This window comes from Jatropha curcas, chromosome 3 (genome assembly GCF_041381405.1).
Source record: "Jatropha curcas cultivar XTBG-Jc1 chromosome 3, XTBG_Jcur_1.0, whole genome shotgun sequence".
Classification (NCBI taxonomy): Eukaryota; Viridiplantae; Streptophyta; class Magnoliopsida; order Malpighiales; family Euphorbiaceae; genus Jatropha; species Jatropha curcas.
Genome location: NC_143153.1, coordinates 27,860,341 through 27,887,824, shown reverse-complemented (window position 1 = coordinate 27,887,824; position 27,484 = coordinate 27,860,341). Strand labels below are relative to the sequence as shown.

Genomic DNA, 27,484 nt, shown 5'->3' with positions numbered 1-27,484 from the left:
TTTTAAAAAATTGGACTTGATTTTTTATTTATTTATTTTATCATCACGGGTGATAAATGTATAATATGTGTACTCCGCTTTCTAAGAAATACCTCATTTCAATAAGAATTTTTAATTTAATTAGTTTGGTTTGGTTTATAAATGGAACCATGAACTGAGTTTAGATAAATTTTTACTTTACAATTATTAATTACCAGTATCAATTTTAAGCTGAAAAGTCTCGAGTTTAAAACTTATGTCTAAACTAAATTAACCAAATAAATATACTAATATTTAGTCTAAACTAAATTAACCAAATAAATATACTAATATTTACTGGTGCCTCGTAACTCTGGTTTGTGATGGTTCAGGCATACGTTACTCAAGACGACACTCTAATGTCAACCTGAACAGTAAAAGAAGCTGTATATTACTCAGCACAGCTTCAACTACCAAATTCCATGTCAAAATCTGAAAAGAAGGAAAGGGCTGAAACGACAATAAGAGAAATGGGTTTACAAGACTCAGTTAACACTAGAATTGGAGGTTGGAGCTCAAAAGGCCTTAGTGGTGGACAAAAGAGAAGAGTTAGCATTTGCATTGAAATCTTGACTCGCCCGAAGCTTCTGTTTCTTGATGAGCCAACGAGTGGACTTGATAGCGCAGCCTCTTATCATGTCATGAACCGTATTGTAAAACTTGCTAAGCAAGATGGAAGGACCGTTATTGCATCGATCCATCAACCTAGTACTGAAGTTTTTGAGCTATTTCATAATCTTTGCTTACTGTCTTCCGGTAGGACAGTCTATTTTGGTCCCGTTACAATGGCAGAACAGGTATTATATATATAGTTTTGATTTTTTTTTTTTTTTTTAAGGATATAGTTTGTTTTTTCAAGAAATTAATTAATTAATTAATTATATAAAATTTCATTTCGTTGCAGTTTTTCTCCTCAAATGGCTTCCCTTGCCCTACTCTCAGGAACCCATCAGATCACTACCTTAGGACCATAAACAAGGACTTCGATGTGGTAAATAAATTTTAATTTCAGATAAACAACACAAATATATGGAATATTCTTCTCTTGAATATTATCCTCTTCATTTTAGATAAACAATTGATATGTAGTAATATAGGTTTAGCCTAAGAGTGCAAATGTAAAAACCCTGGTTCAAGTCCTCTCCGTCATTTAGAAAAAACTTACATTTAACTAAATTTTTATATTTATGATAAGGACATTGAACAAGGGCTTCGCGGTTCCAGAAGCACAGAGGATGTTATTAATATTCTTATCAAGTCATATAAATCATCAGAGATTTACCAGGATGTTCAACATCAAGTGGCTCATATATCGAAAAAGGTACACACACACACACATATTTATGAATATATAGAGCTGTCAATTTAAATGGTTGAAAAATGCTGTTCAAAAGGGATTTAATGACATAAAACTTCACTTAATATTCTATTTTCTTGGTATTGAAGAATGGAGAACTATTGGGGAAGAAAGGAAGCCAAGCAAGCTTCATTACACAATGCGTTGTTCTTACGAAGAGGTCCTTCATTAACATGTATCGTGACTTAGGCTATTACTGGCTTCGCCTTGCAATCTATATTGCACTGTGTCTATGTGTAGGGACAATCTTCCATGATATAGGCTTCACATATGGTTCAATTCAGGTATATATTACATATTACATAACTGCTTAATGCTTCAAATTCAAGAGCATCATAGTTTTAATTACATCCACTACTGTACTGAATTTTCAGGCTAGAGGCTCAATGCTTATGTTCGTTGCTGCATTCTTGACTTTCATGGCAATTGGTGGATTCCCTTCTTTTGTCGAAGATATGAAGGTAATTCTCATTTCTCCACCTCAAATTTAAATCCTGGCTTCGCGCGCGCCAGCATTATGATTTGATTTTTTTTTTCTTTACTAAAAACCAGATATTTGGACGAGAAAGATTAAACGGGCATTATGGTGTTGGTGCTTTCGTCATTGGAAATACATTTTCTTCCCTTCCATATCTATTTATGATCTCCTTAATCCCTGGAGCTATAGCTTATTACTTGGTTGGCCTTCAGAAGAGCATAGATCACTTTGTCTACTTCGCATTATTACTCTTCATATGCATGATACTCGTCGAGAGCTTGATGATGATTGTTGCGAGTATAGTACCAGATTTCTTGATGGGGATTATAACAGGCGCTGGAATTCAAGGAGTGATGATGTTAAATGGAGGGTTCTTTCGGTTACCTGAGGATCTTCCTAAGCCTTTCTGGAGATATCCAATGTACTATATTGCATTTCATAAGTATGCAAATGAAGGATTTTATAAGAATGAGTTTGAAGGATTGACATTTCCTAATGATAAAGTTGGCGGGCCAGCTACTGTTAGTGGTGAAGAAATTTTAACAAGCTTTTGGCAAGTAGAAATGGGTTACTCGAAATGGATTGATCTTACTATTTTATTTGGAATGGTGATTCTTTATCGTCTTATGTTTTTGGGTATCATAAAATTAGTTGAGAAGCATAAGCCTATCATCAAAGCTTTTGTTAGTGCTCGTTCTTGACAGTGGAGATAGATCTCTAAGAATACTAATAGGGTTTCCCTTTTTTTTTTTTTTTTTTTTTAAGTATTTCCATTTCGAAGTTAGTTTCAGATCACCTTAGTAGTGTATATAATTTATGAATATGCAACAGGAGAAAATGAATAATAAAAATTAAATTAAGTTGATTGTATAATAATATAAATAAGTTGTTGCAAAATGTATAATTTGTTGTGATATTATAATATTGATTTTCTTTTTATATTAAAAAGTAACTTTGAAATAAAAAAATTTGAATTACCATTGCTTAGCTTTCAATTCGCCTCTGACCATTTTATATTTTTATTAATTTATATTAGGTGAAAGATTTTTTATTTTTGATTGGGCAGATTAATCTGTTAGGATTTGAATCGTTGGAATTTTAGAATAAATGTGAATTTGGATAGATACAATTTGTTATTGTCACCGTCTACAAATAAGTGTTACATTTGCACTTTTATAATCCCTTAAGAAAGCCATTTAATTTGTCTAATTTATTAATAGTAAGAATATTAATTCATTGGAATTAAAACATTTCACTTGCTATGATTACCTTAATAAGTGTAATTCTTCCTATCACTATATAGAGAAAATACGTTAATAAAGGAGATGATCATGAAATTTTACTTTCTTTAGTTATTTTTAGCAACCACTTTTAATTTAGCGTTTAACGTTTTAAAAACTCTAATGTTTATATTGTTTGGTAATCTATGATTTATATTAGTATTTAGGAAGTGGATTATGAAATGTTACACCTTTTAATATTCAATGAAATCTTAGTTAAATATATGATATCTATTAAAACAATTAATTTTATCGAATATATAAAAAAATGAAAAATTCAGATAAAATGTAATTAATTAAATTAAAGAATATTTTATTATCTATATTTTTCAATAAAAAAAAATTAAAGAAAAAGCTTTATAGGGTTTTACTTTTAATTTGTTAATAATACATTAATCTACACAAACATAGAAAAAAAAAGACAAATAAAATAAATAATTAATCAAGATTGAAATTTTAAAGAAAAAGAAAGATTCAAGATTCAAACAATTTTTGGAAAAACAAAAGAAAATAAAAAGAGATTTTTTTTAATTCAATTAAATTATAATATTTGGAATATAATACAACTAATAAGCAATATTTGCAATTATTATTTATTTTTCTCGCCTATTTTTGTTCCAAAATGAAAGATTAGATGATGATTGATTAAGTAAACTTAAAGCATCAAAACCTTATAATTGAAAGCATGAAGAAGCTCCTAAGATATCATTGCTCAACTCCTAAATTCCACCCCGTGACTCCAAAATCAGAATATACATTTTAAAGGGCACCAATTTATCCATCATTATTTCTTTTCACGGCATTAAAGATACAATACCCACTAAACTCATCTTTAGAGAAAGTGAAAACTGTGATTAAACTTCGAACCGAATTAAAGAATCCCTACTAATAGAATCCGAATACCGATAATTTAAAAAAAAATACAATACCCACTACCATGATTCATTCCTCACTAATCATTGCAATTCCAACAATTATATATAATTATAAAATTAATGATAAAGAAGGCAAAGTAATAAACTCATTCTTTAGTAAAAGTAGTTTTAATATTTATTAGGTTTTGATTATTTTCATGTTGCTTTTTAAATAGTTGGACGCTTATGTGCTCTTAAATCCTCTTTCTTTAAAAAAAGTAATTTTGTTATTTTTTGCACTTCTCTTTTCTTTTTTTATTTTTTTATTTTTTTAAATTTATTTTTTATTTATTATATAAGACATATTATACGATTATTTCTTTTTTATTTGCAGGCAAAGTCGCACGAATGAAAATTCATAGATTAATTAAAAGTGGCAATTTTTTGTTCAATAATGTAATATAATTTTTTTCTGATTTGTTTATTTTCTTTTTTAAATTCTTTGTCAAATGGTTCAATAATCTGTAATTTTTGTAAATACATAACCAAATATTATAAATATTAATTATTCTTTTGGATTTAGGGTATTACTATATATTTGATCGACTCTATAGAGTATAGCTTAATTCTCAATGATTTGTGTGTGTATTTTTTTTAAGGTTCCTTTTAAAAAATATACATATTTGACTTTTAACTCATAATTTAATGCTTAGATTTAGAATGTCTACTGTCTATCTATTTATCTTTATAATGCATCAGTTATTCATCATCATTTATCTCATTTGGTAGAATCGATGCCCTTGATATATTGGTTCACATATGGTGCAATTGGATTTAGACTCAAAGAATAAATAATTAACAAGTATTCCTTTTGCTTTATTATGGAGAGTGCTAGATCTATAAATACAAATAAATATGAAATTTTTTTCTGAATTCAAAATAAAACGTAATGAAATTTAGACACTTTATTTATCTTTTTTTTTTTTTTTTTTATTGATTACTTAGGTGAGTATTGGAGAGTAATAGGAATAATAACAAAAATATTACCATCCGCGCATCGCTGTGGCACTTGACTAGTGATATTATAAAAATCTTGTCAATATAAAAGAAAGATTATAACCAATACTTAATATTATATAACAAATAGTATAAACAATGAGTAAATAACAAACAACGACAATATGCAACATATGTCATAAAAAATAAGTAATTATAAATTAACCTATTGATTAAAATTATATACTTGTGCGAATAATACTCATTTGAGAAAACAATCAAAGTTCCTCTACGGTAAGATCGATAATAAAACATATTTCCCAAAAGAGATAACCTAAAAAACGGCCAAATGTATATTTTGGACATTATATTTTTTTTAAAAAAATCTTGTGGCCCTTTATATTTGCGAGGCTCCTATAAGGTACCTCTATTTATTTTTTTTCGTATTTAATAGGTACATACCCTGGCAAATGAAGCGAGTGCAACTCAAATTCCCTTGCCTGGCAAAAATATAATGACATGTCAGAGAGAGAGAGAAACACATCATACGCCACATCATACACTTCATCTCCTCCTCCCTCCTCTTCTGTCTTCCTATTCTGCTTCCAAAACCCATCAAATTGGGAGCAAGAAAGAACAAACCTTCTTGCTTCCTAAAAGCATTTTAATTTAGAAGAGCAGAACTTGATCTACTAGAAAAAGAAAGCTAAACTCGAAAATCGAGAAAATCAGAAAATGAGTTATTAATGTTATTCAAGATTAGGATAACCAGCAATGGTTGTTTCCGGCAACCGGGAACCAATCTGCCTAGAACACGCACTTTCCTTTGCACAGCTAGTAAACTCTTCCCTTCAACCTCAAAACACTAACTCTCGGCTTCTTCGATCGGCTACTCCCTGTACCAGCCACCGAAACAATAGTCGCTGCCACTCTTTGCCTCTTGTGTTGCTTCTCGAACTTGAGCTTGATTCAGCTAGTTAAAATAGCTCGACTCCACCTTATTCTCCCCTTTGCAACCACAATAAGGGCTCTATCAGTGGCTTCTATAATGGCCCAACCTTGACGAGGAGCCGAAGGGGAAGAGAGACTCAGAAAGACTTGACACAAAGCTTGGAGGGGTTTATTGGAATAAAATTATTGATAATTACTTGCCTCCTTATGCAAATCTAACCACTTCTAATTTGTGATCTAGCTTTAATAAGTGACATAAGATGGTGCTCCGACACCGATTGTGGCATCCGCCGTCTGGTTCTCCGGGATTGGCCGGTGAGTGTTACATTTCCATTTAGCGTGGCCTTGAATTTGATTCTCCTTGGATTGCGCTTGCGATTTCTTCTACTTTTTCCTTTTTGAGCGATCAAAGTTTGGGTTGGTTACTGAGGAGGAATGGAAAGAGGTGACAACATGGCAATTAAACAAACTTTCACTCTCTACACACTCTCGTGGATACTCACACACCAGTTTCAGCGTGGCAAGGTATCTACTAAATACGAAAAAAATAAATAAAGGTACCTTATAAGACCCCGTAAAGTATAAGGGACCACAAGTTTTTTTTGGAAAAGTACAAGGTTCAAAATATGCATTTGACCTCCAAAAAACAAAAGGTGTAAAACCATAACCATGAGATAGATGTTCAAAACTGAGGAACCAAAATCTTAGAATTTTAAGAAATAAACACAAAATGTAGTCCAATATATATCGTTCTTTTGAGAGGAAATTAAATTTCTTTTGTTTGTCAACTCATGGCTTTGGACTTCTGGCTAGACTTAATTCAGTATTTTCCTTTAATAAATAAAGTAAATATATATTCCTTTGATTTTCAACGAATTCCTTTGATTTTGTTGGTTTTGAATCTCATTCTGAATATTGGAAAATTAGCTTTCTTTGAAGGGATAGAAGATACAGGAAAGGAAAGGGAGAGGATGGGTACGTAGATTTCATATTGTCCAAGGTAATTTTCGTCCTTTCTTTATGATTTAATAGGAAAACCCCTCAAAATTGAACTGAGAAACTATTTATATTGACAGATGCAGGCTTTGGATGTTCGTCTAAAATGTAATGATTACTTAAATAATTTCGTCAAATCTTAGCGACAAAATAATTATGTTCCCTCAAAATATAAGTCATTTTTGAGTGATTATTTTGTCCTAAAATATAAATCATTTTGAGTATTTTAAAAAGTAATAAATGATATTTTTTCAATATTATCCTTATTTACATTAGATGCAATAAATACTTTCACAAGTAACTAACAGTTAAGAGATAAAGGATAATTTAGTCAAGTTACTCTTGATTTTTTTATAATATAGGAGAATTGATTGATTTCTTAATCATTATGCAAAAGTCTTAAACGAATATATTTTGGGACACAGATAGTAAATAAAAATATCTCATTCCATAACTCTTACTATTCTGTAAATTTAACAAGCAATTTTTAATGTGGTGAAAGCTATTGTTGTCAATTATCCAATAGGGTTGATAGATTGCAGCACGCAATTATTTTCCAATAGGGTTGATGGATTGGACCACCCAATAAATTTTAGAACCTAATTTGCCAAACAAGTGGGAAAGCTATTTGTCGGCACTACCACTGGTTTGGTTTAAATTGTAATCGAACCGAAATCAAATCATATTTAGATGAATTGAAATCAGACTAAAATTATCGGTTCAAAGTTTTAAACTGGAACCAACTAAGGTTCATATGAATGTTACAATATGAACTTGAACCGACTAAGAATCAGAGGTTAACGACGGTTACAATGTGGTTGAAACAAAAAATTTTCTATTTTTATTTTTAAAATTTATAATCACTTAGCCTATTTTATACAACCTAAAATTCTTAATAATTTTTTACTACACTAAACACTTTGTTCAAAAATTTTTTTAAAATACATTTTACTTACAAATTTAAAAATCTAAAAAATAAAATGGTAAAAAAAAAAAAGTGAAATATTTAATCTAAAATTACATCGTTTGATACAAATGGGAGTTTAACGTTTTTTTTTTCCTTTGAAATTTTTTACTCAGTTCAAAATTATATTGTTTGAAGCATTTTTCAAAATTTTCTAAAAATTTATTTAATTAATAACTTTTAGACAAATAAAACGATAATTTATTTGATTATTTTGTATTTTTTTGTAAAATTAATTAATTAATTTTAGTTCTTACATGAATATCAGTATTCTAAAAATTATTTAAAATAAAAATTTACTAATACTTTTTAAAATTCCCGTTATTTTCTAAAAGAAAGACATAACTTTAGAATCAAATTTTTATTTTTTTTTTAGAAAAATAATTGTATCGTAAAAAACGGTAATCAAAATTGTCCGTTAATAGTAACTAGAGGCAGCTGGAACTAAAATCAGATACGAACAAGCAGTTGAAGGACCACATTTTGGAAATTTCAATCTACACTTCAATGCTCGGGCCACGCCTACCTATTTGTCTTGTTTCCAATTTTCCAAATAGATTTGACTTGATCTCTAGCAGCCTTGGTGTCCCCTTTCTTGTTTTTAATTTTCTCTTTGATATCTAGCAGCCTTTGTGTCCCCTCCCTCTTATAACAGCTTCTTTATTTTTTTCATTTAAAATTATTTTAAAAATTTGACAGAATTTCACCAGCTTGCATTTTACTTTCCAATACTCGCAGGCTATAAATATTGAAAACATGACCTGAAAGCTCAGTATCTCTAAAACATCTTCTGCTCTAAAAATATTACTAGCAAGATGGATTCTAAAACTATAGTTCCCATATGGACACCAAATCCAAGCCCGGCGAGAATTGAAGACGATAAGTTAGAGGCACAGAGCAAAAATCCTGAGGAAGATGAAGACTGCAATCATTCACTTAACGAGGAATCAATATTTCCATTTAGTTTTAAGTGTAATAGTTATAAGCCACCATCTCTAAGTATTGAGATGGAACCGGCTGTGGGGAACTTAAGAGGAGATATTCAGCAAAAGGGTATTTTCTTGACATGGAACGATTTGTGGGTTACGGTAGCAGGTGACCGGAGAAATGTCCGCCGGCCAATTTTGCAAGGTTTAACTGGATATGCTCAGCCAGGAGAGGTGTTGGCTATTATGGGACCTTCAGGTTGTGGAAAGTCAACTCTTCTCGATGCATTGGCGGGTATGTAATGCTCATTTCTTTATATATATATATATTATGCTGATTCTTTTTTTCATATTTTGATATATATACACGTTCAAACTAAGATTCTATTCATATATATAAATTAGAAAAGAAAAAAGATTATATATATACTCGGTGGAAGTACTTTTTTTGTCATTTACAATTATTTAGTTTTTGTTACGTACTACTAATGATGTTTTATTGTTGCCGGTTTAGAAGCTAATGAGGAGAACTTATTGCAGGCAGGTTAACCTCAAATGTAAAACAGAGTGGGAAAATCCTAGTCAATGGTCGTCAGGAGACCCTTGCCTTTGGAACATCGGTAAGAAAAATTACTCAAATAATTAAAATTTAAAAATATTATTCCAGCATATTGTAAAAATAATGTTTTTAGCTGGCAAACCACAATTTTTAAAATAAAAGTCAAAAAAATACATCCAGTCCTTGATTTTGACTCTCAGAAAAGAAGAAGTATGAAGTTGATTGAATGGGCCTGGAGTTAATAATATTATATGAACTATATACTTCCATTCGTTTTTACTCTTTTTGATAACGAGAACAACGTCGTTTCGAGATTTTGCAATTTTATATATACCCTTTTCTGTCAGTATTTTGCTAATTCTGCTAAATTCAAACATGTTTTACCATTTGAGTGGCTCTTTACAAGTATAAGAATAACCTTTTTCTTGTCATGAATCTCACCCTCCTTAAATATTTTAATAAATGCATATTAACTCTAGTAATTAATGCAGGTAAATTGAACCAACCTTTCAAGACAGATAGATATCAGTTGTAGAAATAAATCTATGAAATATATACATTAGATAATGGACAACGGCTGCTTTCATATTAAGTTTAATTGCAACTTTTAAATAATTGGACTTGATTTTTTTTTTAATTTTATCATCACGGGTAATAAATGTATAATATGCGCATTCCGCCCTCGAAGAAATACCTCATTTCAATAAAAATTCTTAATTTGAGTTGTTTGATTTGGTTTATAAATAGGACTATGAACTGAGTTTAGATAAGTTTTTACTTTACAATTATTGATTACCAGCGTCAACTTTTAAGCTGAAAGTCTCGAGTTTAAACCTTTAAGTCTAAACTAAATTAACCAAATAAATATACTAATATTTACTAGTGCTTCGTAACTCTGGTTTGTGATCGTTCAGGCATACGTGACTCAAGACGACACTCTAATGTCAACATTAACAGTAAAAGAAGCTGTATATTACTCAGCACAGCTTCAACTACCAAATTCCATGTCAAAATGTGAAAAGAAGGAAAGGGCTGAAACGACAATAAGAGAAATGGGTTTACAAGACTCAGTTAACACTAGAATTGGAGGTTGGAGCTCAAAAGGCCTTAGTGGTGGACAAAAGAGAAGAGTTAGCATTTGCATTGAAATCTTGACTCGCCCGAAGCTTCTGTTTCTTGATGAGCCAACGAGTGGACTTGATAGTGCAGCCTCTTATCATGTCATGAACCGTATTGTAAAAATTGCTAAGCAAGATGGAAAGACCGTTATTGCATCGATCCATCAACCTAGTACTGAGGTTTTTGAGCTATTTCATAATCTTTGCTTGCTGTCTTCTGGTAGGACAGTCTATTTTGGTCCCGTTACAATGGCAGAACAGGTACTATATATATAGTTTTGATTTTTTTTTTTAAAGGATATAGTTTTGTTTTTTCAAGAAATTAATTAATTAATTATATAAAATTTCATTTTGTTGCAGTTTTTCTCCTCAAATGGCTTCCCTTGCCCTACTCTCAGGAATCCATCAGATCACTACCTTAGGACCATAAACAAGGACTTCGATGTGGTAAATAAATTTTAATTTCAGATAAACAGCACAAATATATGGAATATTCTCCTCTTGAATATTATCCTCTTCATTTCACATAAACAATTGATATGTAGTCATATAGGTTTAGCCTAAGAGTGCAAATGTAAAAACCCTGGTTCAAGTCCTCTCCGTCATTTAGAAAAAACTTATATTTAACTAAATTTTTATATTTATGATAAGGACATTGAACAAGGGCCTGGCGGTTCCAGAAGCACAGAGGATGTTATTAATATGCTTATCAAGTCATATAAATCATCAGAGATTTACCATGATGTTCAACACCAAGTGGCTTATATATCGAAAAAGGTACACACACACATATTTATGAATATATAGAGCTGTCAATTTAAATGGTTGAAAAATGCTGTTCAAAAGGGATTTAATGTTGTGCGGTGCCCACTCAAGTGGGACCCACACAGTTTTGAAAAAATAAAACGGGAAAAAACGTGTTATTTAAAAAGGTTGGCAGAAGATTGGCAACCAACCTAAATGAAGAGCCGTGTGTAACTCACACACGGCTCTCATATTACCTCTCCTATTTATAGGAGAGAATTTGCCTCAGTTAAGATGTACACACCAGAAAGAAAGAGAAAATGTAACAAGAGAGAGTGTTATAGTTTTAGGATGAGTTTCCTAAAACTGGGAGAGAAACATAGTGAGGAAATTATTATGTGGTGTTGTTGGAAACACTTTGTGTGCCATTATTTTTGTATTATTCTTCTCTTTGTATACCTACTATTTTTTAATAGTGGAAGAATGATTCGGAGTTTGTCCCGTGGACGTATCCCTAAAACAATTGAGAGTGAACCACGTAATTTTCTGTGTGTCCCATTTCTATTTTTCCGCTGCGTTAATTTTCTCTTAATTAGTTGAAAGGGCCCAACGACTGGTATCAGAGCTGATTCCTAACATTTAATGACATAAAACTTCACTTAATATTCTATTTTCTTGGTATTGAAGAATGGAGAAATATTGGGGAAGAAAGGAAGCCAAGCAAGCTTCATTACACAATGCGTTGTTCTTACGAAGAGGTCCTTCATTAACATGTATCGTGACTTAGGCTATTACTGGCTTCGCCTTGCAATCTATATTGCACTGTGTCTATGTGTAGGGACAATCTTCCATGATATAGGCTTCACATATGGTTCAATTCAGGTATATATTACATATTACATAACCGCTTGATGGTTCAAATTCAAGAGCATCATAGTTTTAATTATATCGACTACTGTACTGAATTTTCAGGCTAGAGGCTCAATGCTTATGTTCGTTGCTGCATTCTTGACTTTCATGGCAATTGGTGGATTCCCTTCTTTTGTCGAAGATATGAAGGTAATTCTCATTTCTCCACCTCAAATTTAAATCCTGGCTTCGCGCGCGCCAGCATTATGATTTGATTTTTTTTCTTTACTAAAAACCAGATATTTGGACGAGAAAGATTAAACGGGCATTATGGTGTTGGTGCTTTCGTCATTGGAAATACATTTTCTTCCCTTCCATATCTATTTATGATCTCCTTAATCCCTGGAGCTATAGCTTATTACTTGGTTGGCCTTCAGAAGAGCATAGATCACTTTGTCTACTTCACATTATTACTCTTCATATGCATGATGCTCGTCGAAAGCTTGATGATGATGGTTGCGAGTATAGTACCAGATTTCTTGATGGGGATTATAACAGGCGCTGGAATTCAAGGAGTGATGATGTTAAATGGAGGGTTCTTTCGGTTACCTGAGGATCTTCCTAAGCCTTTCTGGAGATATCCAATGTACTATATTGCATTTCATAAGTATGCAAACGAAGGATTTTATAAGAATGAGTTTGAAGGATTGACATTTCCTAATGATAAAGTTGGCGGGCCAGCTACTGTTAGTGGTGAAGAAATTTTGACAAGCTTTTGGCAAGTAGAAATGGGTTACTCGAAATGGATTGATCTTACTATTTTATTTGGAATGGTGATTCTTTATCGTCTTATGTTTTTGGGGATCATAAAATTAGTTGAGAAGCTTAAGCCTATCATCAAAGCTTTTGTTAGTGCTCGTTCTTGACAGTGGAGATAGATCTCTAAGAATACTAATAGGGTTTCCCCTTTTTTTTTTTTTTTTTTTTTTTTAGTATTTTCACACTCTTTGTATGAGACTAATTTCATTTCATTTCGAAGTTAGTTTCAGGTCACCTTAGTAGTGTATATAATTTATGAATATGCAACAGGAGAAAATGAATAATAAAAATTAAATTAAGTTGATTGTATAATAATATAAATAAGTTGTTGCAAAATGTATAATTTGTTGTGATATTATAATATTGATTTTCTTTTTATATTAAAAAGTAACTTTGAAATAAAAAATTTGAACTACCATTGCTTAGCTTTCAATTCGCCTCTGACCATTTTATATTTTTATTAATTTATATTAGGTTAAAGATTTTTTATTTTTGATTGGGCAGATTAATCTGTTAGGATTTGAATCGTTGGAATTTTAGAATAAATGTGAATTTGGATAGATACAATTTGTTATAACCAGACTCGGTCTGATTCAATCTAATGGATTCAAAAAATACAATAAATTGAATTGAGTCAATCAAGTTTTAATTTACAGATTAGATTGGACCATGGGTGCAATATGTAAATTCGTGTCGATTAGATCCACACATAAATAATACTTCATCCGATCCATTTCAAGTTTTTCTTATTTCACTATAAATGTCATTTTTTTTGAATTCAAAAAAGAATTTATTACATTTTATAAGTTTTACCGTTATTTATTGAATCCTACTAACACCAAAAGAAATGTTAGGATTTGAGAAAATTATTGTCACCGTCTCCAAATAAGTGTTACATTTGCACTTTTATAATCCCTTAAGAAAGCCATTTAATTTGTCTAATTTATTAATAAACTTGAATAAATTGACTATATTACCCTTATTTACAATAAAAAGAGAGATGTTTGGAAATTAAAATAATTAATGTTTATCATTTGCAAATGGTAAAAATGAAAAAAAATTATTATTTCTAAAATCCACAAACGTGACACTTATTTGTGGACATGATTCTTTCGGAGATATGACGCTTATTTTTGGACCGAGGGAGTAAAAGGGTATTGAGGTAGTTTGAAATGGAAATTTTATAGAATTAAAGTAAACTAATATTTTTATTGTTTTATGTGAAGAAGCTAAAAGTTAACTATTTGAATAGAATGGATGAAGTGATAAGTATGAATTCAAATTAGTTCAATAAGTAGAATTCAATAGTTGTTTGCTCTCGGCTCTCAAATTAGGTGTCAAAAATGAAATTGAGAAACGAGCGAAAATTATAATTCCAAAAATACCTTGATTCTGTAAATTAGAAATTTTTTTTGATGAATGGGAATTAATTACTATCGCAAGAATCAAACATTAAAATGATGAAGACAAAAATTAAAAGGAACGAAGTATGATATCGAAACTTAGTTGGCTCCGGTCACTCTATCTGAATAGTTAACTGTCAGGCAGAAAAAGGCAAAGCATTAAAAATCCGTTTACAAAGTACGACAAACACCCAATTGAAGCTTAACAAATCGAAAAATCAGCTCAAAATGCTTCTTCATCATCAATTCTCAAATTTGTCATGTGTCCATTTTGTCCAAATTAGATGAACATGGAGGATCCTAGATTTCTACTTTTAAGCAACTCGATAATTTCTTCTAAATTAGGGTCTCTAAGCTTACGATAACTGATCCCAATCTAGGCCTAATGCATGAATGTCCTTTAACTTTAAAGTTTTATCCCTATGCTTAGAGTTTTTTAAACATCTATCATCCTTTAAGTTATCGATCTTTGCTTTAGATAAACATAAGAGCATGATAGGTCTTTAAAAATATTATTAAAAATTTAGATCCATCGACCCTAAAGTATAAGGTTATTATTAAAAATTACAAAATAAATAATATGATAGGTTTCTCAAAGTCTTTAAACTTTTCGATAAGATTAATTTTTTTGAATGGAGGGTACTAACTATGAAAAATATCTAAGGAAATTTATTTTCCTATGCTTGGGAAATGAGAGGAAAATATTGAATGTAGTAAAAATTTTACTTATTTATCGCTAGAGACCATATGTTTTATATTTATCTAATTTTGAGAGAAAATTATGAATAAAAAAAAGAGTAATTTATTAAATTACTTGAAGACCCAATTAAATAATAAATTTTAATTCTTTCTTAAATACTCATTATTTATATATCATAATTGTCAATTTTCAATAATTTTTTGTTAAAAAAAAAAAGTTAACTTTCAATGTTTTATAATTTTGTTCTTTCTAAAGGAAAATAAACTTTCTTTTCTTTACTATATCGAAATAGCCGAAAAGAAAATTGAAGATTTCTTATTATTTTCTTTCCTTATTTCTCTTTTTCTCTTTCCAAATCAAGTTTAAAACTCTAAAGTTGATAATAATTTTTTAGCCATAAAATTTTGGGACTGATTTATCTAAATTAAATTTATAAATTCAATTTGTGAATTTATTTATAAATCAAATTAATGAAAAATACATTTTTATTGAAATGATGATACTTTTATTATTCTCAGAGAAAAAAAAAATTTATTAAAAGAATTTCTATTATAATTAGTTTTCAACCGCGTATAGGCAAGTTTAGAACTAAGATTTTAGCCTAACCGTTGGGAAGTCTCGAGTGTTCTGGAATATGGACTTCGTAGCAAGGGAACTAGCAAACTACGACGTTTTTTTTTTTTTCCGTCGTGCGCAACGACAACGTATAACTCATTCAATTCTCCTTTCTTATAGGGCAATGGTGTCCCACACTACATTTTGTTTTTAAATTTATTTTTTATTTATTATATAAGACATGTTATACTATTATTTCTTTTTTATTTGCAGGCAAAGTCGCAGGAATGAAAATTCATAGATTAATTAAAAGTGGCAATTTTTTGTTCAATAATGTAATATAATTTTTTCTGATTTGTTTATTTTCTTTTTTAATTTCTTTGTCAAATGGTTAAATAATCTGTAATTTTTGTAAATACATAACCAAATATTATAAATATTAATTATTCTTTTGGATTTAGGGTACTACTATATATTTGATCGACTTTATTGAGAGTATATCTTAATTCTCAATGATCTGTGTGTGTATTTTTTTTAAGGTTCCTTTTAAAAAATATACATATTTGACTTTTAGCTCATAATTTAATGCTCTATTTTGATGATATGACCAAAAGCTAAATCAGCATCTACTTTATAATCGAGCCATCTATACAGATTAAAAATTTTATACAGATTAAAAAGCTTAGATTTAGATTGTCTACTGTCTATGTATTTATCTATATAAATATATATATAAAAAAAAAAAAACCTTCAAAGTTGACATGGCACAAAACTAAACTTTGAAGTGTTATTTATTTTTTTTTCTTTTTACATTTTTAATTTATTGTTTTATTATATAACTATCAATTATTATCATTTATTAATACAAAGTGGGAATTTATATTTGTAACGGCCCACTGTTTTTATTTTTGATAATCAATTCACTGTAGCATTTGCCTTAAATGTGAATGAACAGTTCATGAATAGAGCATGTAAAAATAGTGTGACGTAAAGATTGGCCATAAAAATAAATAATTTCTCTATTTCTTCTCTCTTTTTCCTCCTCTGGGAGAGAAAGCCACCGGAAACCAATAACAATACGGTAGAGGAAAAATAATAGAAGCTGCTATCACAATCTATGATTGAAGTTTTTAAACACGCCACATTATTTATAGTTGCACCAAATTTGGTGATTTTCTTGGTTTACAAAAATTACCCAAGTAATACTTTTCTTTTAATGAAAGAAATCAGGTAAAAATATCTCTTTTCTTTTTTTGTATTATTAATTTTTATAATATTTGAGAATTTGTTGCTTTCTATTGATTTCTCTTAAATCTTATTCTTTTTAAAAATAATGATGGATCTTTCATGATTATTGGTTTAATTTCATTTGATTAGTTTTGAGTTTTTATCTATTTATTTACTATGTTTGTGAATGAATTGGACCTTTGGCATGTTTAAATTTGGGTTGTCAACCTTTTTTCTGTATCTTTTTATTTAGTTTTCTTCTAAAATTGGAATTTAGATTCCCAAACGTTAATGAAATAATGCACCAGTTATTCATCATCATCATTTGTCTCATTTGGTAGAATCGATGCCCTTAATATATTGGTTCCTATATGGTGCAATCGGATTTAGACTCAAAGAATAAATAATTAACAAGTATTCCTTTTGCTTTATTATGGGAGTGCTAGATCTATGATTACAAATAAATATGAAATTTTTTTTCTGAATTCAAAATAAAACGTAATGAAATTTAGACACTTTATTTATCTTTTTTTTAATTAATTAGTTAGGTGAGTATTGGAGAGTAATAGGAATGGTAACAAAAATATTACAATCCACGCATTGCGCGGACACATGACTAGTGATATTATAAAAATCTAGTCAATATAAGAGAAAAATTATAACCAACACTTAATATTATATAAAAAAATAGTATAAACAATGAGTAAATAACAAACAAAAACAATATGCAACATATGTCATAAAAAAATAGTAATTATAAATTAACCTATTGATGAAAACTATATACTTGTACGAATAATGCTCATTTGAGAAAACAATCAAAGTTCCTCTACAGCAAGATCGATAATAAAACATATTTCCCAAAAGAGGTAACCTAAAAAATGGCCAAATGTATATTTTAGACCTTATATTTTTCCAAAAAACTCCTTTGATCCCTTACATTTGCACGGGTCCTATAAGATACCTCTATTTATTTTTTTTGTATTTAATAGATACATATCCCGGCAAATAAAGCGTGTGTAATTCAAATTTCCTTACCTGGCAAAAATATAATGACATATCAGAGAGAGAGAAACACATCATATGCCACATCATACACTTCATCTCCTCCTCCTTCCTCTTCTGTCTTCCTCTTCTACTTCCAAAACCCATCAAATTGGGAGCAAGAAAAAACAAACCTTCGTGCTTTTTAAAAGTATTTTAATTTACTTTAATTACCTTTAGAATACAAAATCGAAGAAGAGCAGAACTTGATCTACTAGAAAAAGAAAGCTAAACTAGAAAATCAAGAAAATCAGAAAATGGGTTATTGTTATTCAAGATTAGAATAACCAGCAATGGTTGTTTCCGGCAACCGGGAACCAACCTGCCTAGAACACGCACTTTCCTTTGCACAGCCGGTAAACTCTTCCCTTTCAACCTCAAAACACTGACTCTCGGCTTCTTCGATTGACTGCTCTGTTGGTTAGGTGGCTTGCAAATCCCACATCGAAAAAAAAGGGAAGGGAGTGGGGAGTTGTTTGGCCATAAAAGGAGCCTAGCTCCTTAAGTTTTATACATCCCAAAACTTGTCTTCCAATACTTAGTGGGTTAGACAAGTTTCTCTCCTCTCTCAATTTGTATATTTCTTTAGTGAAATATAAATTTAGTAGTGTCTGAGGACGTAGGCAAAATTGGCCAAACCTCGTTAAAGTTTTGGTGTTCTCTCTTATTTATCGCTTTTGTCTTTATTTATTTAATAGCTATTTGTTGAGCAAAATATTTTTGGTGATTATTATCTGATTAATTACATGTCTAGGTAAATTCTGTCAAACGACACGAATTTAGTTTAAGGCAAGTGAATTTTAAGTGAGACCATTTATGACTCCTCCACTTATCTGGAAATTTACCTGGTGTAATTACTCAGTACAGTAATTCACAATTTTTTTTTTTGTGTGGAAAAAGCTCAATTTCCACAACAATTGGTATCAGAGCCTGGTTACTAAGTATTCACTGTGGTTGCAGCATAGTATGATCTGCCACATAAAAAAGGTTCCTTGGTTGTGTTCCGCATTTTGAAAATTGATTTTATAATTATTAAATATTTAAAGCAGAAATGGCAGACGGAAAGAAAAATACCACACCTGCTACAGCATCAACCTTCGTAAGAAATGTTGTATCAAATGCAAGATTTACAGTGGAGATTTTCGATGGCACCGGTCATTTCGGCATGTGGCAAAGTGAAGTTCTAAACGCTCTCTTTCAGCAAGGTCTAGATGCTGCTGTTGAAGAAGAGAAACCAAACGAGATGGAGTAGAGTGAATGGAAGACCATCAATCATCTGGCAGGTGGTACAATTCGGTCGTGTCCTTCTAGAGAGCAAAAATATGCTTTCTCGAAAGAAACTTGTGCAAACAAATTGTGAAAGGATTGGAGGAGAAATTTTTGAAGAAAAACAATCAGAATAAACTCTTCATGAAGAAGAAATTGTATCGCTTCGATTATGTTCCTGGTACCACTATGAATGAACACATCGAAAAATTTAATCAGTTGGTGGGTGATTTGTTTAATTTGGATGTGATATTTGGAGACGAATATTTGGCAGTGATGTTGCTAGCATCTCTTCCTGATGAATTTGAGCATCTTACAACGACTCTAATCTATGGGAATAAAGATGTGACTTTCAGTGAAGTTTGTGCTGATCTTTATAGCCATGAACTGAGAAAAATAGAAAAGAAGGAAAAGGCAACTGAAGTAGAAGCTCTGGTGGTTAGAGGCCGTTCACGAAGCCAAAAGAAAGGGGGAAAGAAAAGTAGATCCCGTTCAAAAATCAGAGTTGAAAAAGATGAGTGTGCCTTTTGTCGTGAGAAAGGTCATGGAAGAAAGATTGTCCAAAGCTGAAAGCCAAAGGCGCTGTTATTAATTCAAACATAGCTGAGTGTGATGATGAAGACTCAGACTTCTCCTTAGTTATCATGGCATCTATAGACAATTCATTAGCAAATTTGACAAGTTCTGGTGAGGTATGGCTGCTAGACTCTGCATGCAGTCACCATATGAGTCCCCATCAGGACTGGTTTTTTGACTTTAAAGAACATGAAAATGAAGTTGTCTATACGGCAAATAATGTTCCTTGCTTCACAGAAGGGATTGGTTCAATCCGTTTGAAGAATCATGATGGGTCAATCAGGATCCTGACTGATGTTCGATATGTACCAAGTTTGACAAAAAATCTCATTCCAGTTGGAGTCCTAGAATCAAAAGGACTCACTATAATTGCGAAAGATAGAATGATGAAAGTCATCTCTGGTGCACTTGTGGTGATGAAAGGAGTTCGGAGAAGGAATAATTTGTATTACTATTAGGGTAATACAATCATTGGATCGACAGCAACAGTTGTTTCTAGTGATGACAAAGAATTAGAAACAACCAGATTGTGGCATAGGCGTTTGGGACATGCGAGTGAAAAATCCTTGAAAAGATTGTCAGATCAGGGATTATTTGTAACATCCCTTCCCGGTCCACCCGTAAACCCGAATAAACCGAGACGAGACGCTACAAACTGGTTGACTGTATGTCCTGACATGCTGACATCATAATGTATATAATATTTACAAGACATGATACTGTTTACAAAATGGATTGGGCCCAACTGTGTGCCCTGTACATGCCATAAAAAGGATAACATGAGTATCTACCCTGAAGACCGAGTCTTCTACAGATGAGCTGCAGCAGTTGTAAGCTGACTCTCTATGGACTAGTCTCAAAACCTGCGAGTTAAACAGGTAACTCGCTGAGCAAATAAAGCTCAGTGGATATCTCAACATAACAAGAAATAATAAAGCACATACATGTATAGAAATAACCATGTAAACGCATCTGGATAATTAAACATATAAGCACATATAGCATGATACTTGCTGTTTATTATGCTATATGATTCATGAAATCTGTATGGCTCCATAAGGTTATAGCGAAACCGAGGTGATAAGAAAACTGTATAAACTGGATGAATACTGTATACTTGGCTGCTATGGCCCATATAATCATATCCACTCAACGGCCTGTAGCCGGAGTAACAAACTGTATGAGGCGCAGATCTGCTATCCTATGTCGCGACATGGCCTTATCGACATGGTTTCTACTTAACCTCAATGGAGCATAATGTTGGTATGTCAAATGTATAACACAACATCATAGTAATAGTTCATCACTTCATAAATTATAATGTTCATATGATTTCACATCATTTGCATGCTTGGATGTTGTTTTGATACATGTTCTAATGTTGTCTTTTTGTTTTGAAATGATTGGATGCATACAAGTTGAGCAAAGAACCTAATTACATAGAAAAAGAAAGTCCAAAAATGCAGGAAAAGCCAAGTCGCGAGCGCGCCTATGGAAGTTGCGAGCGCGAGATGCAGAAAATAAGAGACAGTGTGTTCTCAGGCACAAGTCGCGATCGCGTACTTGAAAGTCGCGAGCGCGTAGTGTGCCAAATGAGAGCCAGTGAGTTTTCATGCCAACTACGCGAGCGCGCAATGCAAGTCGCGAGTGCTTCCAGCCCAAGGGCCAACTTCGCGAGCGCGCACTTGAGAGTTGCGAGCGCGTAATGTGCCAATTGAGAGTCAGAGAGTTTGAAGTGGAAGTCACGCGCGCACAGTGCAAAGTCGCGAGCGCGCGACGTGCTTCCAGCCTACGCAGTGCCAGGTCGCGACGCGTTTCCAGCCTGCGCAGTCTGCACTCTTTTGGTCATATCTCTCAATATACAAATCCAATTTGGGTGATTCAAAAACCCATGCAAAGCTAACACATAGAGGAACAAATAACTCTTCTATGACACTTCCTAATTCCCTCATTAAATGGGGTCAAAATCAAGATGAAGTCCTCCCCTGTTTTCAACATAAACTCAATACCTCCCCTGTTTTCTCACCACTACCATTCTCCAACATGAAGCAATATATTGTCTCAATAGCAACACACCACACAAATTCTCATGCAAAGACAATAATAAAAATCAAGAGATATCAAACCTTTACTCCAAAAACGCGTGAGCTCTGTTCTAGCTTTTTTTCTCTACACTCTTTGAACTCCCTTCTCCTATACACATCAAAATTCTGATAACTTATCTACAATATCACTCAAGTAGAGACTGAATAACAATAGGCTGCAAGTAATTCTACAACGGCTTCTGCGAGCATTGCACCAAAGGAAAGCAATCAAGAGTGAAATTTGGCACCGGAATCCATACTACAAGGGTATTTTGGACTATGTTCACTCTGATGTATGGGGACCCTCTACAACGGCTTCTTTGGGTGGCAAACATTATTATGTGACCTTTGTTGATGATTGCTCTCGAAGGGTTTGGGTGTATACTTTGAAGTCAAAAGATGAAGTGTTAGGAGTTTTCCTCTAATGGAAAAAATTGGTGGAAACTCAGACTAGTAGACGCATCAAATGTCTCCGAACAGATAATGGAGGAGAGTACAAAATGATGCTTTTGATAAAGTCTGCGCAGATGAAGGCATTGTTCGGCACTTCACAGTTAGAAATACACCACAGCAGAATGGGGTGGCAGAACACATGAACCGAACATTGTTGGAGAAAGTTCCGTGTATGATGTCTAATGCTAGATTAGACAAGAAATTTTGGGCTGAGGTTTTTTCATATGCGTGCCATCTCATTAATCGATTACCATCAACTGCTATTGGTGGCAAAACACCTATAGAGGTATGGTGTGGAGAACCTGCAAATGATTATGATTCCTTACGTGTATTTGGTTCCACTGCATATTATCATGTCAAGGAATCGAAGCTAGATTTAAGAGCTAAGAAAGTCATTTTCATAGGGATAAGCACCGGTGTTAAAGGCTATCGACTATGGTGTACAGAATCAAAGAAAATAATCTTTAGCAGAGATGTCACTTTTGATGAATTTACCATGTTAAAAAAGGTGATAGTAGAGCAGTCAGATGGTACTCCACAACAGGTGGAGGATACTCCCAAACAGGTGGAGTTTGATAGAAAAATCCCAGTGGCAAGTACTGAACCTACAGAAACTCCTGAGGTAGAAGGAGGTTCAGATGAAGATGAGGTTCAACTCCAAGAACCTCCACAGCAACTTGAGTTAATTGCACTTGATAGGCCAAGAAGAGTTATAAGAAAGCCTGCTCGTTTTGATGATATGGTGGCCTATGCATCTCCAATTGCAGATGATAGCATTCCATCCACTTTTAATGAAGCTGTCAAAAGTTCAGAAGAAGTAAAGTGGAGAAACGCTATAGAAGATGAAATGAAGTCCCTTTACAAGAATCAGACGTGGAACTTAGTTGATCCACCAAAGGGAAAGAAGGCAATAGGATGCAAATGGGTATATGCAAAGAAAGATGGATTTCCTAATAGAGACAGTGTTCACTATAAGGCAAGGTTGGTAGCTAAAGGCTACGCTCAGACGGAGGGAATTGATTATAATGAAGTGTTTTCTCCAGTTGTAAAACATTCCTCCATTCGGTTTTTGTTACCTTGGTAGCACAGTTTGATTTGGAACTAGTTCAATTGGATGTAAAAACTGCATTTTTACATAGAGATCTGGTAGAGGAAATCTATATGACTCAGCCAAAAGGATTCAAGGTTGTTGGAAAGGAAAATATGGTATGCAAACTTGAAAAATCACTTTATGGATTGAAGCAATCTCCGAGGCAGTGGTACAAGCGATTTAATAAGTTTATGCAAAGGCAGAAGTACACAAGAAGCAAATACGATCATTGTAAGTATTTGCGCCAGCTACAAGATGGCTCTTTCATTTATCTTCTTTTGTATGTTGATGATATGCTGATAGCTTCAAAGAATAAACAAGAATTTGAGAATTTGAAGAATCAGTTAAATCAAGAATTTGAAATGAAAGATCTGGGCGAAGTAAAAAGGATTCTCGGTATGGAAATTACAGAGATAGGAAATTGAGGAGACTTTGTCTGAATTAGAAGCAATATCTGAAAAAGATACTAAAGCGTTTTGGTATGGATGACAAATCCAAACCTGTTAGTACACCTCTTGCTCCTCATTTCAAACTTAGTGCAGCTCAGTCACCAAAAAATGATGCAGAACGGGAATACATGTCTAAAGTTCCCTATGCAAATGTTGTGGGTAGCTTGATGTATGCTATGTTGTGTACAAGACCAGATATTTCACAGGCAGTTGGAGTTGTGAGCAGGTACATGCATGATCCTGGCAAGGATCATTGGCAAGCTGTGAAATGGATTCTACGGTATCTTTTGAACACCGTGGATGTTGGATTGATTTTTGAGCAGGATAGGAATAGTGGTCAACGCATAGTCGGATACTGTGATTCTGATTATGCCGATGATATAGATAAACGTCGATCAACTACTGGTTATGTGTTTACTCTTACAAAAGCACCAGTTAGTTGGAAGTCTACTTTATAGTCAACAGTGGCTTTGTCTACAACAGAGGCAGAGTATATGGCAGTTACAGAAGCTGTTAAGGAGGCAATTTGGCTTCAACGATTGCTTGATGAATTGGGAATTGGGCAAAACAACATTGTTGTACATTGCGATAGTCAAAGAGCTATTCACTTGGCAAAGAACCAAGTTTATCATGCAAGGACAAAGCATATCGACGTTCGATTTCATTTTGTCAGAGAAATTCTGGAGGAAGGACAGATTCAACTCCAGAAGATTCAGACTGCTGAGAATCCTGTTGATATGTTGACAAAAGTGGTGACAGCTGTCAAGTTCAAACACTGTTTGGACTTGATTAATATTGTTAAAAATTGAAGCTTGGCACTGCCAAGCACATTTGAAGAAATTACAACTTTGTAAGAGAGAGCAGAAGTTTGCATTGGTGGGATTTTCGGCAAGGTGGAGATTGTTGGTTAGGTGGCTTGCAAATCCCACATCGAAAAAAAGGGAAGGGAGTGGGGAGTTGTTTGGCTATAAAAGGAGCCTAGCTCCTTAAGTTTTATACATCCCAAAACTTGTCTTCCAATACTTAGTGGGTTAGACAAGTTTCTCTCCTCTCTCAATTTGTATATGTCTTTAGTGAAATATAAATTTAGTAGTGTCCGAGGACGTAGGCAAAATTGGCCGAACCTCGTTAAAGTTTTGGTGTTCTCTCTTATTTATTGCTTTTGTCTTTATTTATTTAATAGCTATTTGTTGAGCAAAATATTTTTGGTGATTATTATCTGATTAATTACATGTCTAGGTAAATTCTGTCAAACGACAAGAATTTAGTCTAAGGCAAGTGGATTTTAAGTGAGACCATTTGTGACTCCTCCACTTATCTGGGAATTTACCTAGTGTAATTACTCAGTACAGTAATCCACAAATTGTTTTTTTTTTTATGGAAAAAGCTCAATTTCCATAACATGCTCCTGGTACCAACCGCTGAAACAGTAGTCGCTGCCACTCTCTGCCTCTTGTGTTGCTTCCTGAACTTGAGCTTGATTCGGCTAGTCAAAATAGCTTGACTTCACCTTATTCTCCCCTTAGCGGCAATAGTAAGGGCTCTATCAGCGGCTTCTCTAATGGCCCAACCTTGATGAGGAGCCGAAGGGGAAGAGAGACTTAGACGAACTTAGCTCAAAGCTTGGAGGAGTTATTGGAATAAAATTGTTGCTAAGCTTCTGTTTTCCATTTAGCGTGGCATTGAGTTTGATTCTCCTTGGATTGTGCTTGTGATTTCTTCTTCTTTTTCCTTTTTGAGCGATCAAAGTTTGGGTTGGTTACTGAAGAGGAGAATGGAAAGAGGTCACAACATGGCAATTAAACAAGCTTTCATTCTCTTCACACTTGTGTGGATACTCACGCACCGGTTTCAGCGTGGTGAGATACCTACTAAATACGAAAAAAATAAATAGAGGTATCTTATAGGGTCCCCATAAAGTATAAAGGACTACAAGATTTTTTTGAAAAAGTAATAGGTTCAAAATATGCATTTGGCTCCAAAAAAACAAAAGGTGTAAAACCATAACCATGAAATAGAAGTTCAAAACTGAGGAACCAAAATCTTCGAATTTTAAGAAATAAACACAAAAAGTAGTCCAATAGATATCGTTCTTTTGAGAGGAAATTAAATTTCTTTTGTCTGTCAACTCATGGCTTTGGACTTCTGGCTAGACTTAATTCAGTATTTTCCTAACAAATAAAGTAAATATTCCTTTGATTTTCAACGAATTCCTTTGATTTTGTTGGTTTTGAATCTCATTCCGAATATTGGAAAATTAGCTTGCTTTGAAGGGATAGAAGAGAGGGGCCATACAGGAAAGGAAAGGGAGAGGATGGCTATGTAGATTTCATATTGTCCAGGGGAATTTTTGTCCTTTCTTTATGACTTAATAGGAAAACCTCTCAAAAATGAAATGGGTAACTATTTATATTGACAGATGCAGGCTTTGGATATTCGTCCCTTAAATAATTTCGTCAAATTTTAGGAACAAAATAATTATTTTCTCTCAAAATATAAGTCGTTTTTAAGTGATTATTTTATCCTAAAATATAAGTCATTTTGAGTGTTTTAAAAAGTAATAAATAATATTTTTTTCAATGTTACTCTTATTTACATTAGATGCAATAAATACTTTCACTAATAACTATTAGTTAAGAGATAAAGGATAATTTAGTCAATTTACCCTTAGTTTTGTTATAATCTAGAGAACTTGATTTTTTTTTAATCATTATAAAAAAGCCTTAAACGAATTATATTTTGGGACATAGAGAGTAGATAAAAATATCCCGTTCCATAACTCTTACTATTCTGTGAATTTAACAAGCAATTTTTAATGCGTGGAAAGCTATTGTTGTCAATTATCCAATAGGGTTGATAGATTGCACCACGCAATAATTTTCCAATAGGGTTGATAGATTGCACCACCCAATAAATTTTAGAATCTAATTTGCCAAACAAGTGGGAAAGCTATTTGTAGGCATGACCACTGGTTTGATTCAAATTAAAATCAAACCAAATTCAAATCATACTTAGATGAATTGAAATCAGACTGAAATTCTCAGTTCAAAGTTTGGAACCAACTAAAGTTCATATGAATGTTACAATATGAATTTGAACCGGCTAAGAATCAGAGGTTAACGACGGTTACAATTTGGTTGAAATAAAAATTTTCTATTTTTATTTTCAAAATTTATAATTACTTAGTCTATTTTATACAACCTAAAAGTCTTAATAATTTTTTACTACACGATACACTTTACTCAAAATTTTTTTTAAATACACTTTACTTACAAATTTAAAAATCTAAAAAGTAAAATGGTAAAAAAAAAGTGAAATATTTAGTTTAAAATTATATTGTTCGATACAAACGGGAGTTTAATGTTTTTTTTCCTTTTAAATTTTTTACTCAATTCAAAATTACACTGTTGAAGCATTTTTCAAAATTTTCTACCAATTTATTTAATTAATAACTTTTAGAATAAATAAAATGATAATTATTTGATTATTTTGTATTTTTTTTGTAAAATTAATCAATTAATTTTAGTTCTTACATGAGTATGAGTATGAGTATTTTAAAAATTATTTAAAATAAAATTTACAAATACTTTTTCTTTAAAATTTCCGTTACTTTCTGCAAAAAAAGGACAAATTTATAATTAAATTTTTATTTTTTTAAAAAAATAATTATATCGTTCAGAAATTGTGATCAGAACCGTCCGTTCATATTAACCACAGCCCGCTGGAGC

General features: G+C 32.3%; 2 protein-coding genes and 2 pseudogenes across 2 annotated transcripts; 2 read left to right on the top strand and 2 right to left on the bottom strand.

Moving 5' to 3' along the window:
* Window positions 1-393: 393 nt before the first annotated feature.
* LOC149497840 (ABC transporter G family member 1-like) lies at window positions 394-2,645 on the top strand. The gene is made up of 6 exons (XM_089719803.1): window positions 394-815; window positions 923-1,009; window positions 1,214-1,339; window positions 1,465-1,659; window positions 1,750-1,836; window positions 1,928-2,645. The coding sequence occupies exons 1-6, from the start codon at window positions 441-443 to the stop codon at window positions 2,552-2,554; spliced, it is 1,497 nt and encodes a 498-aa protein (XP_089575929.1). The 5' UTR covers window positions 394-440; the 3' UTR covers window positions 2,555-2,645.
* A 2,829-nt stretch (window positions 2,646-5,474) lies between these two features.
* Window positions 5,475-6,924, bottom strand: LOC149497839 (transcription factor bHLH148-like; annotated as a pseudogene).
* Window positions 6,925-8,596: 1,672 nt separating this feature from the next.
* LOC149497838 (ABC transporter G family member 1-like) lies at window positions 8,597-13,089 on the top strand. Its single transcript, XM_089719860.1, has 8 exons — window positions 8,597-9,115; window positions 9,361-9,440; window positions 10,294-10,758; window positions 10,858-10,944; window positions 11,149-11,274; window positions 11,929-12,123; window positions 12,214-12,300; window positions 12,390-13,089. The coding sequence occupies exons 1-8, from the start codon at window positions 8,710-8,712 to the stop codon at window positions 13,014-13,016; spliced, it is 2,073 nt and encodes a 690-aa protein (XP_089575986.1). The 5' UTR covers window positions 8,597-8,709; the 3' UTR covers window positions 13,017-13,089.
* Window positions 13,090-18,066: 4,977 nt separating this feature from the next.
* LOC149497837 (transcription factor bHLH147-like) lies at window positions 18,067-27,172 on the bottom strand (annotated as a pseudogene).
* Between the last annotated feature and the right edge of the window lie 312 nt (window positions 27,173-27,484).

Excerpts from the sequence above, each read along its gene's own strand:
- LOC149497838 (XM_089719860.1), top strand. The coding sequence starts at position 8,710 with ATGGATTCTAAAACTATAGTTCCCATATGGACACCAAATCCAAGCCCG. Across the intron at positions 10,945-11,148 it reads TAAACAAGGACTTCGATGTG|GACATTGAACAAGGGCCTGG; the intron begins GTAAATAAATTT and ends ATTTATGATAAG. Across the intron at positions 11,275-11,928 it reads TGGCTTATATATCGAAAAAG|AATGGAGAAATATTGGGGAA; the intron begins GTACACACACAC and ends TTGGTATTGAAG.
- LOC149497840 (XM_089719803.1), top strand. The coding sequence starts at position 441 with ATGTCAAAATCTGAAAAGAAGGAAAGGGCTGAAACGACAATAAGAGAA. Across the intron at positions 816-922 it reads CCGTTACAATGGCAGAACAG|TTTTTCTCCTCAAATGGCTT; the intron begins GTATTATATATA and ends ATTTCGTTGCAG. Across the intron at positions 1,010-1,213 it reads TAAACAAGGACTTCGATGTG|GACATTGAACAAGGGCTTCG; the intron begins GTAAATAAATTT and ends ATTTATGATAAG.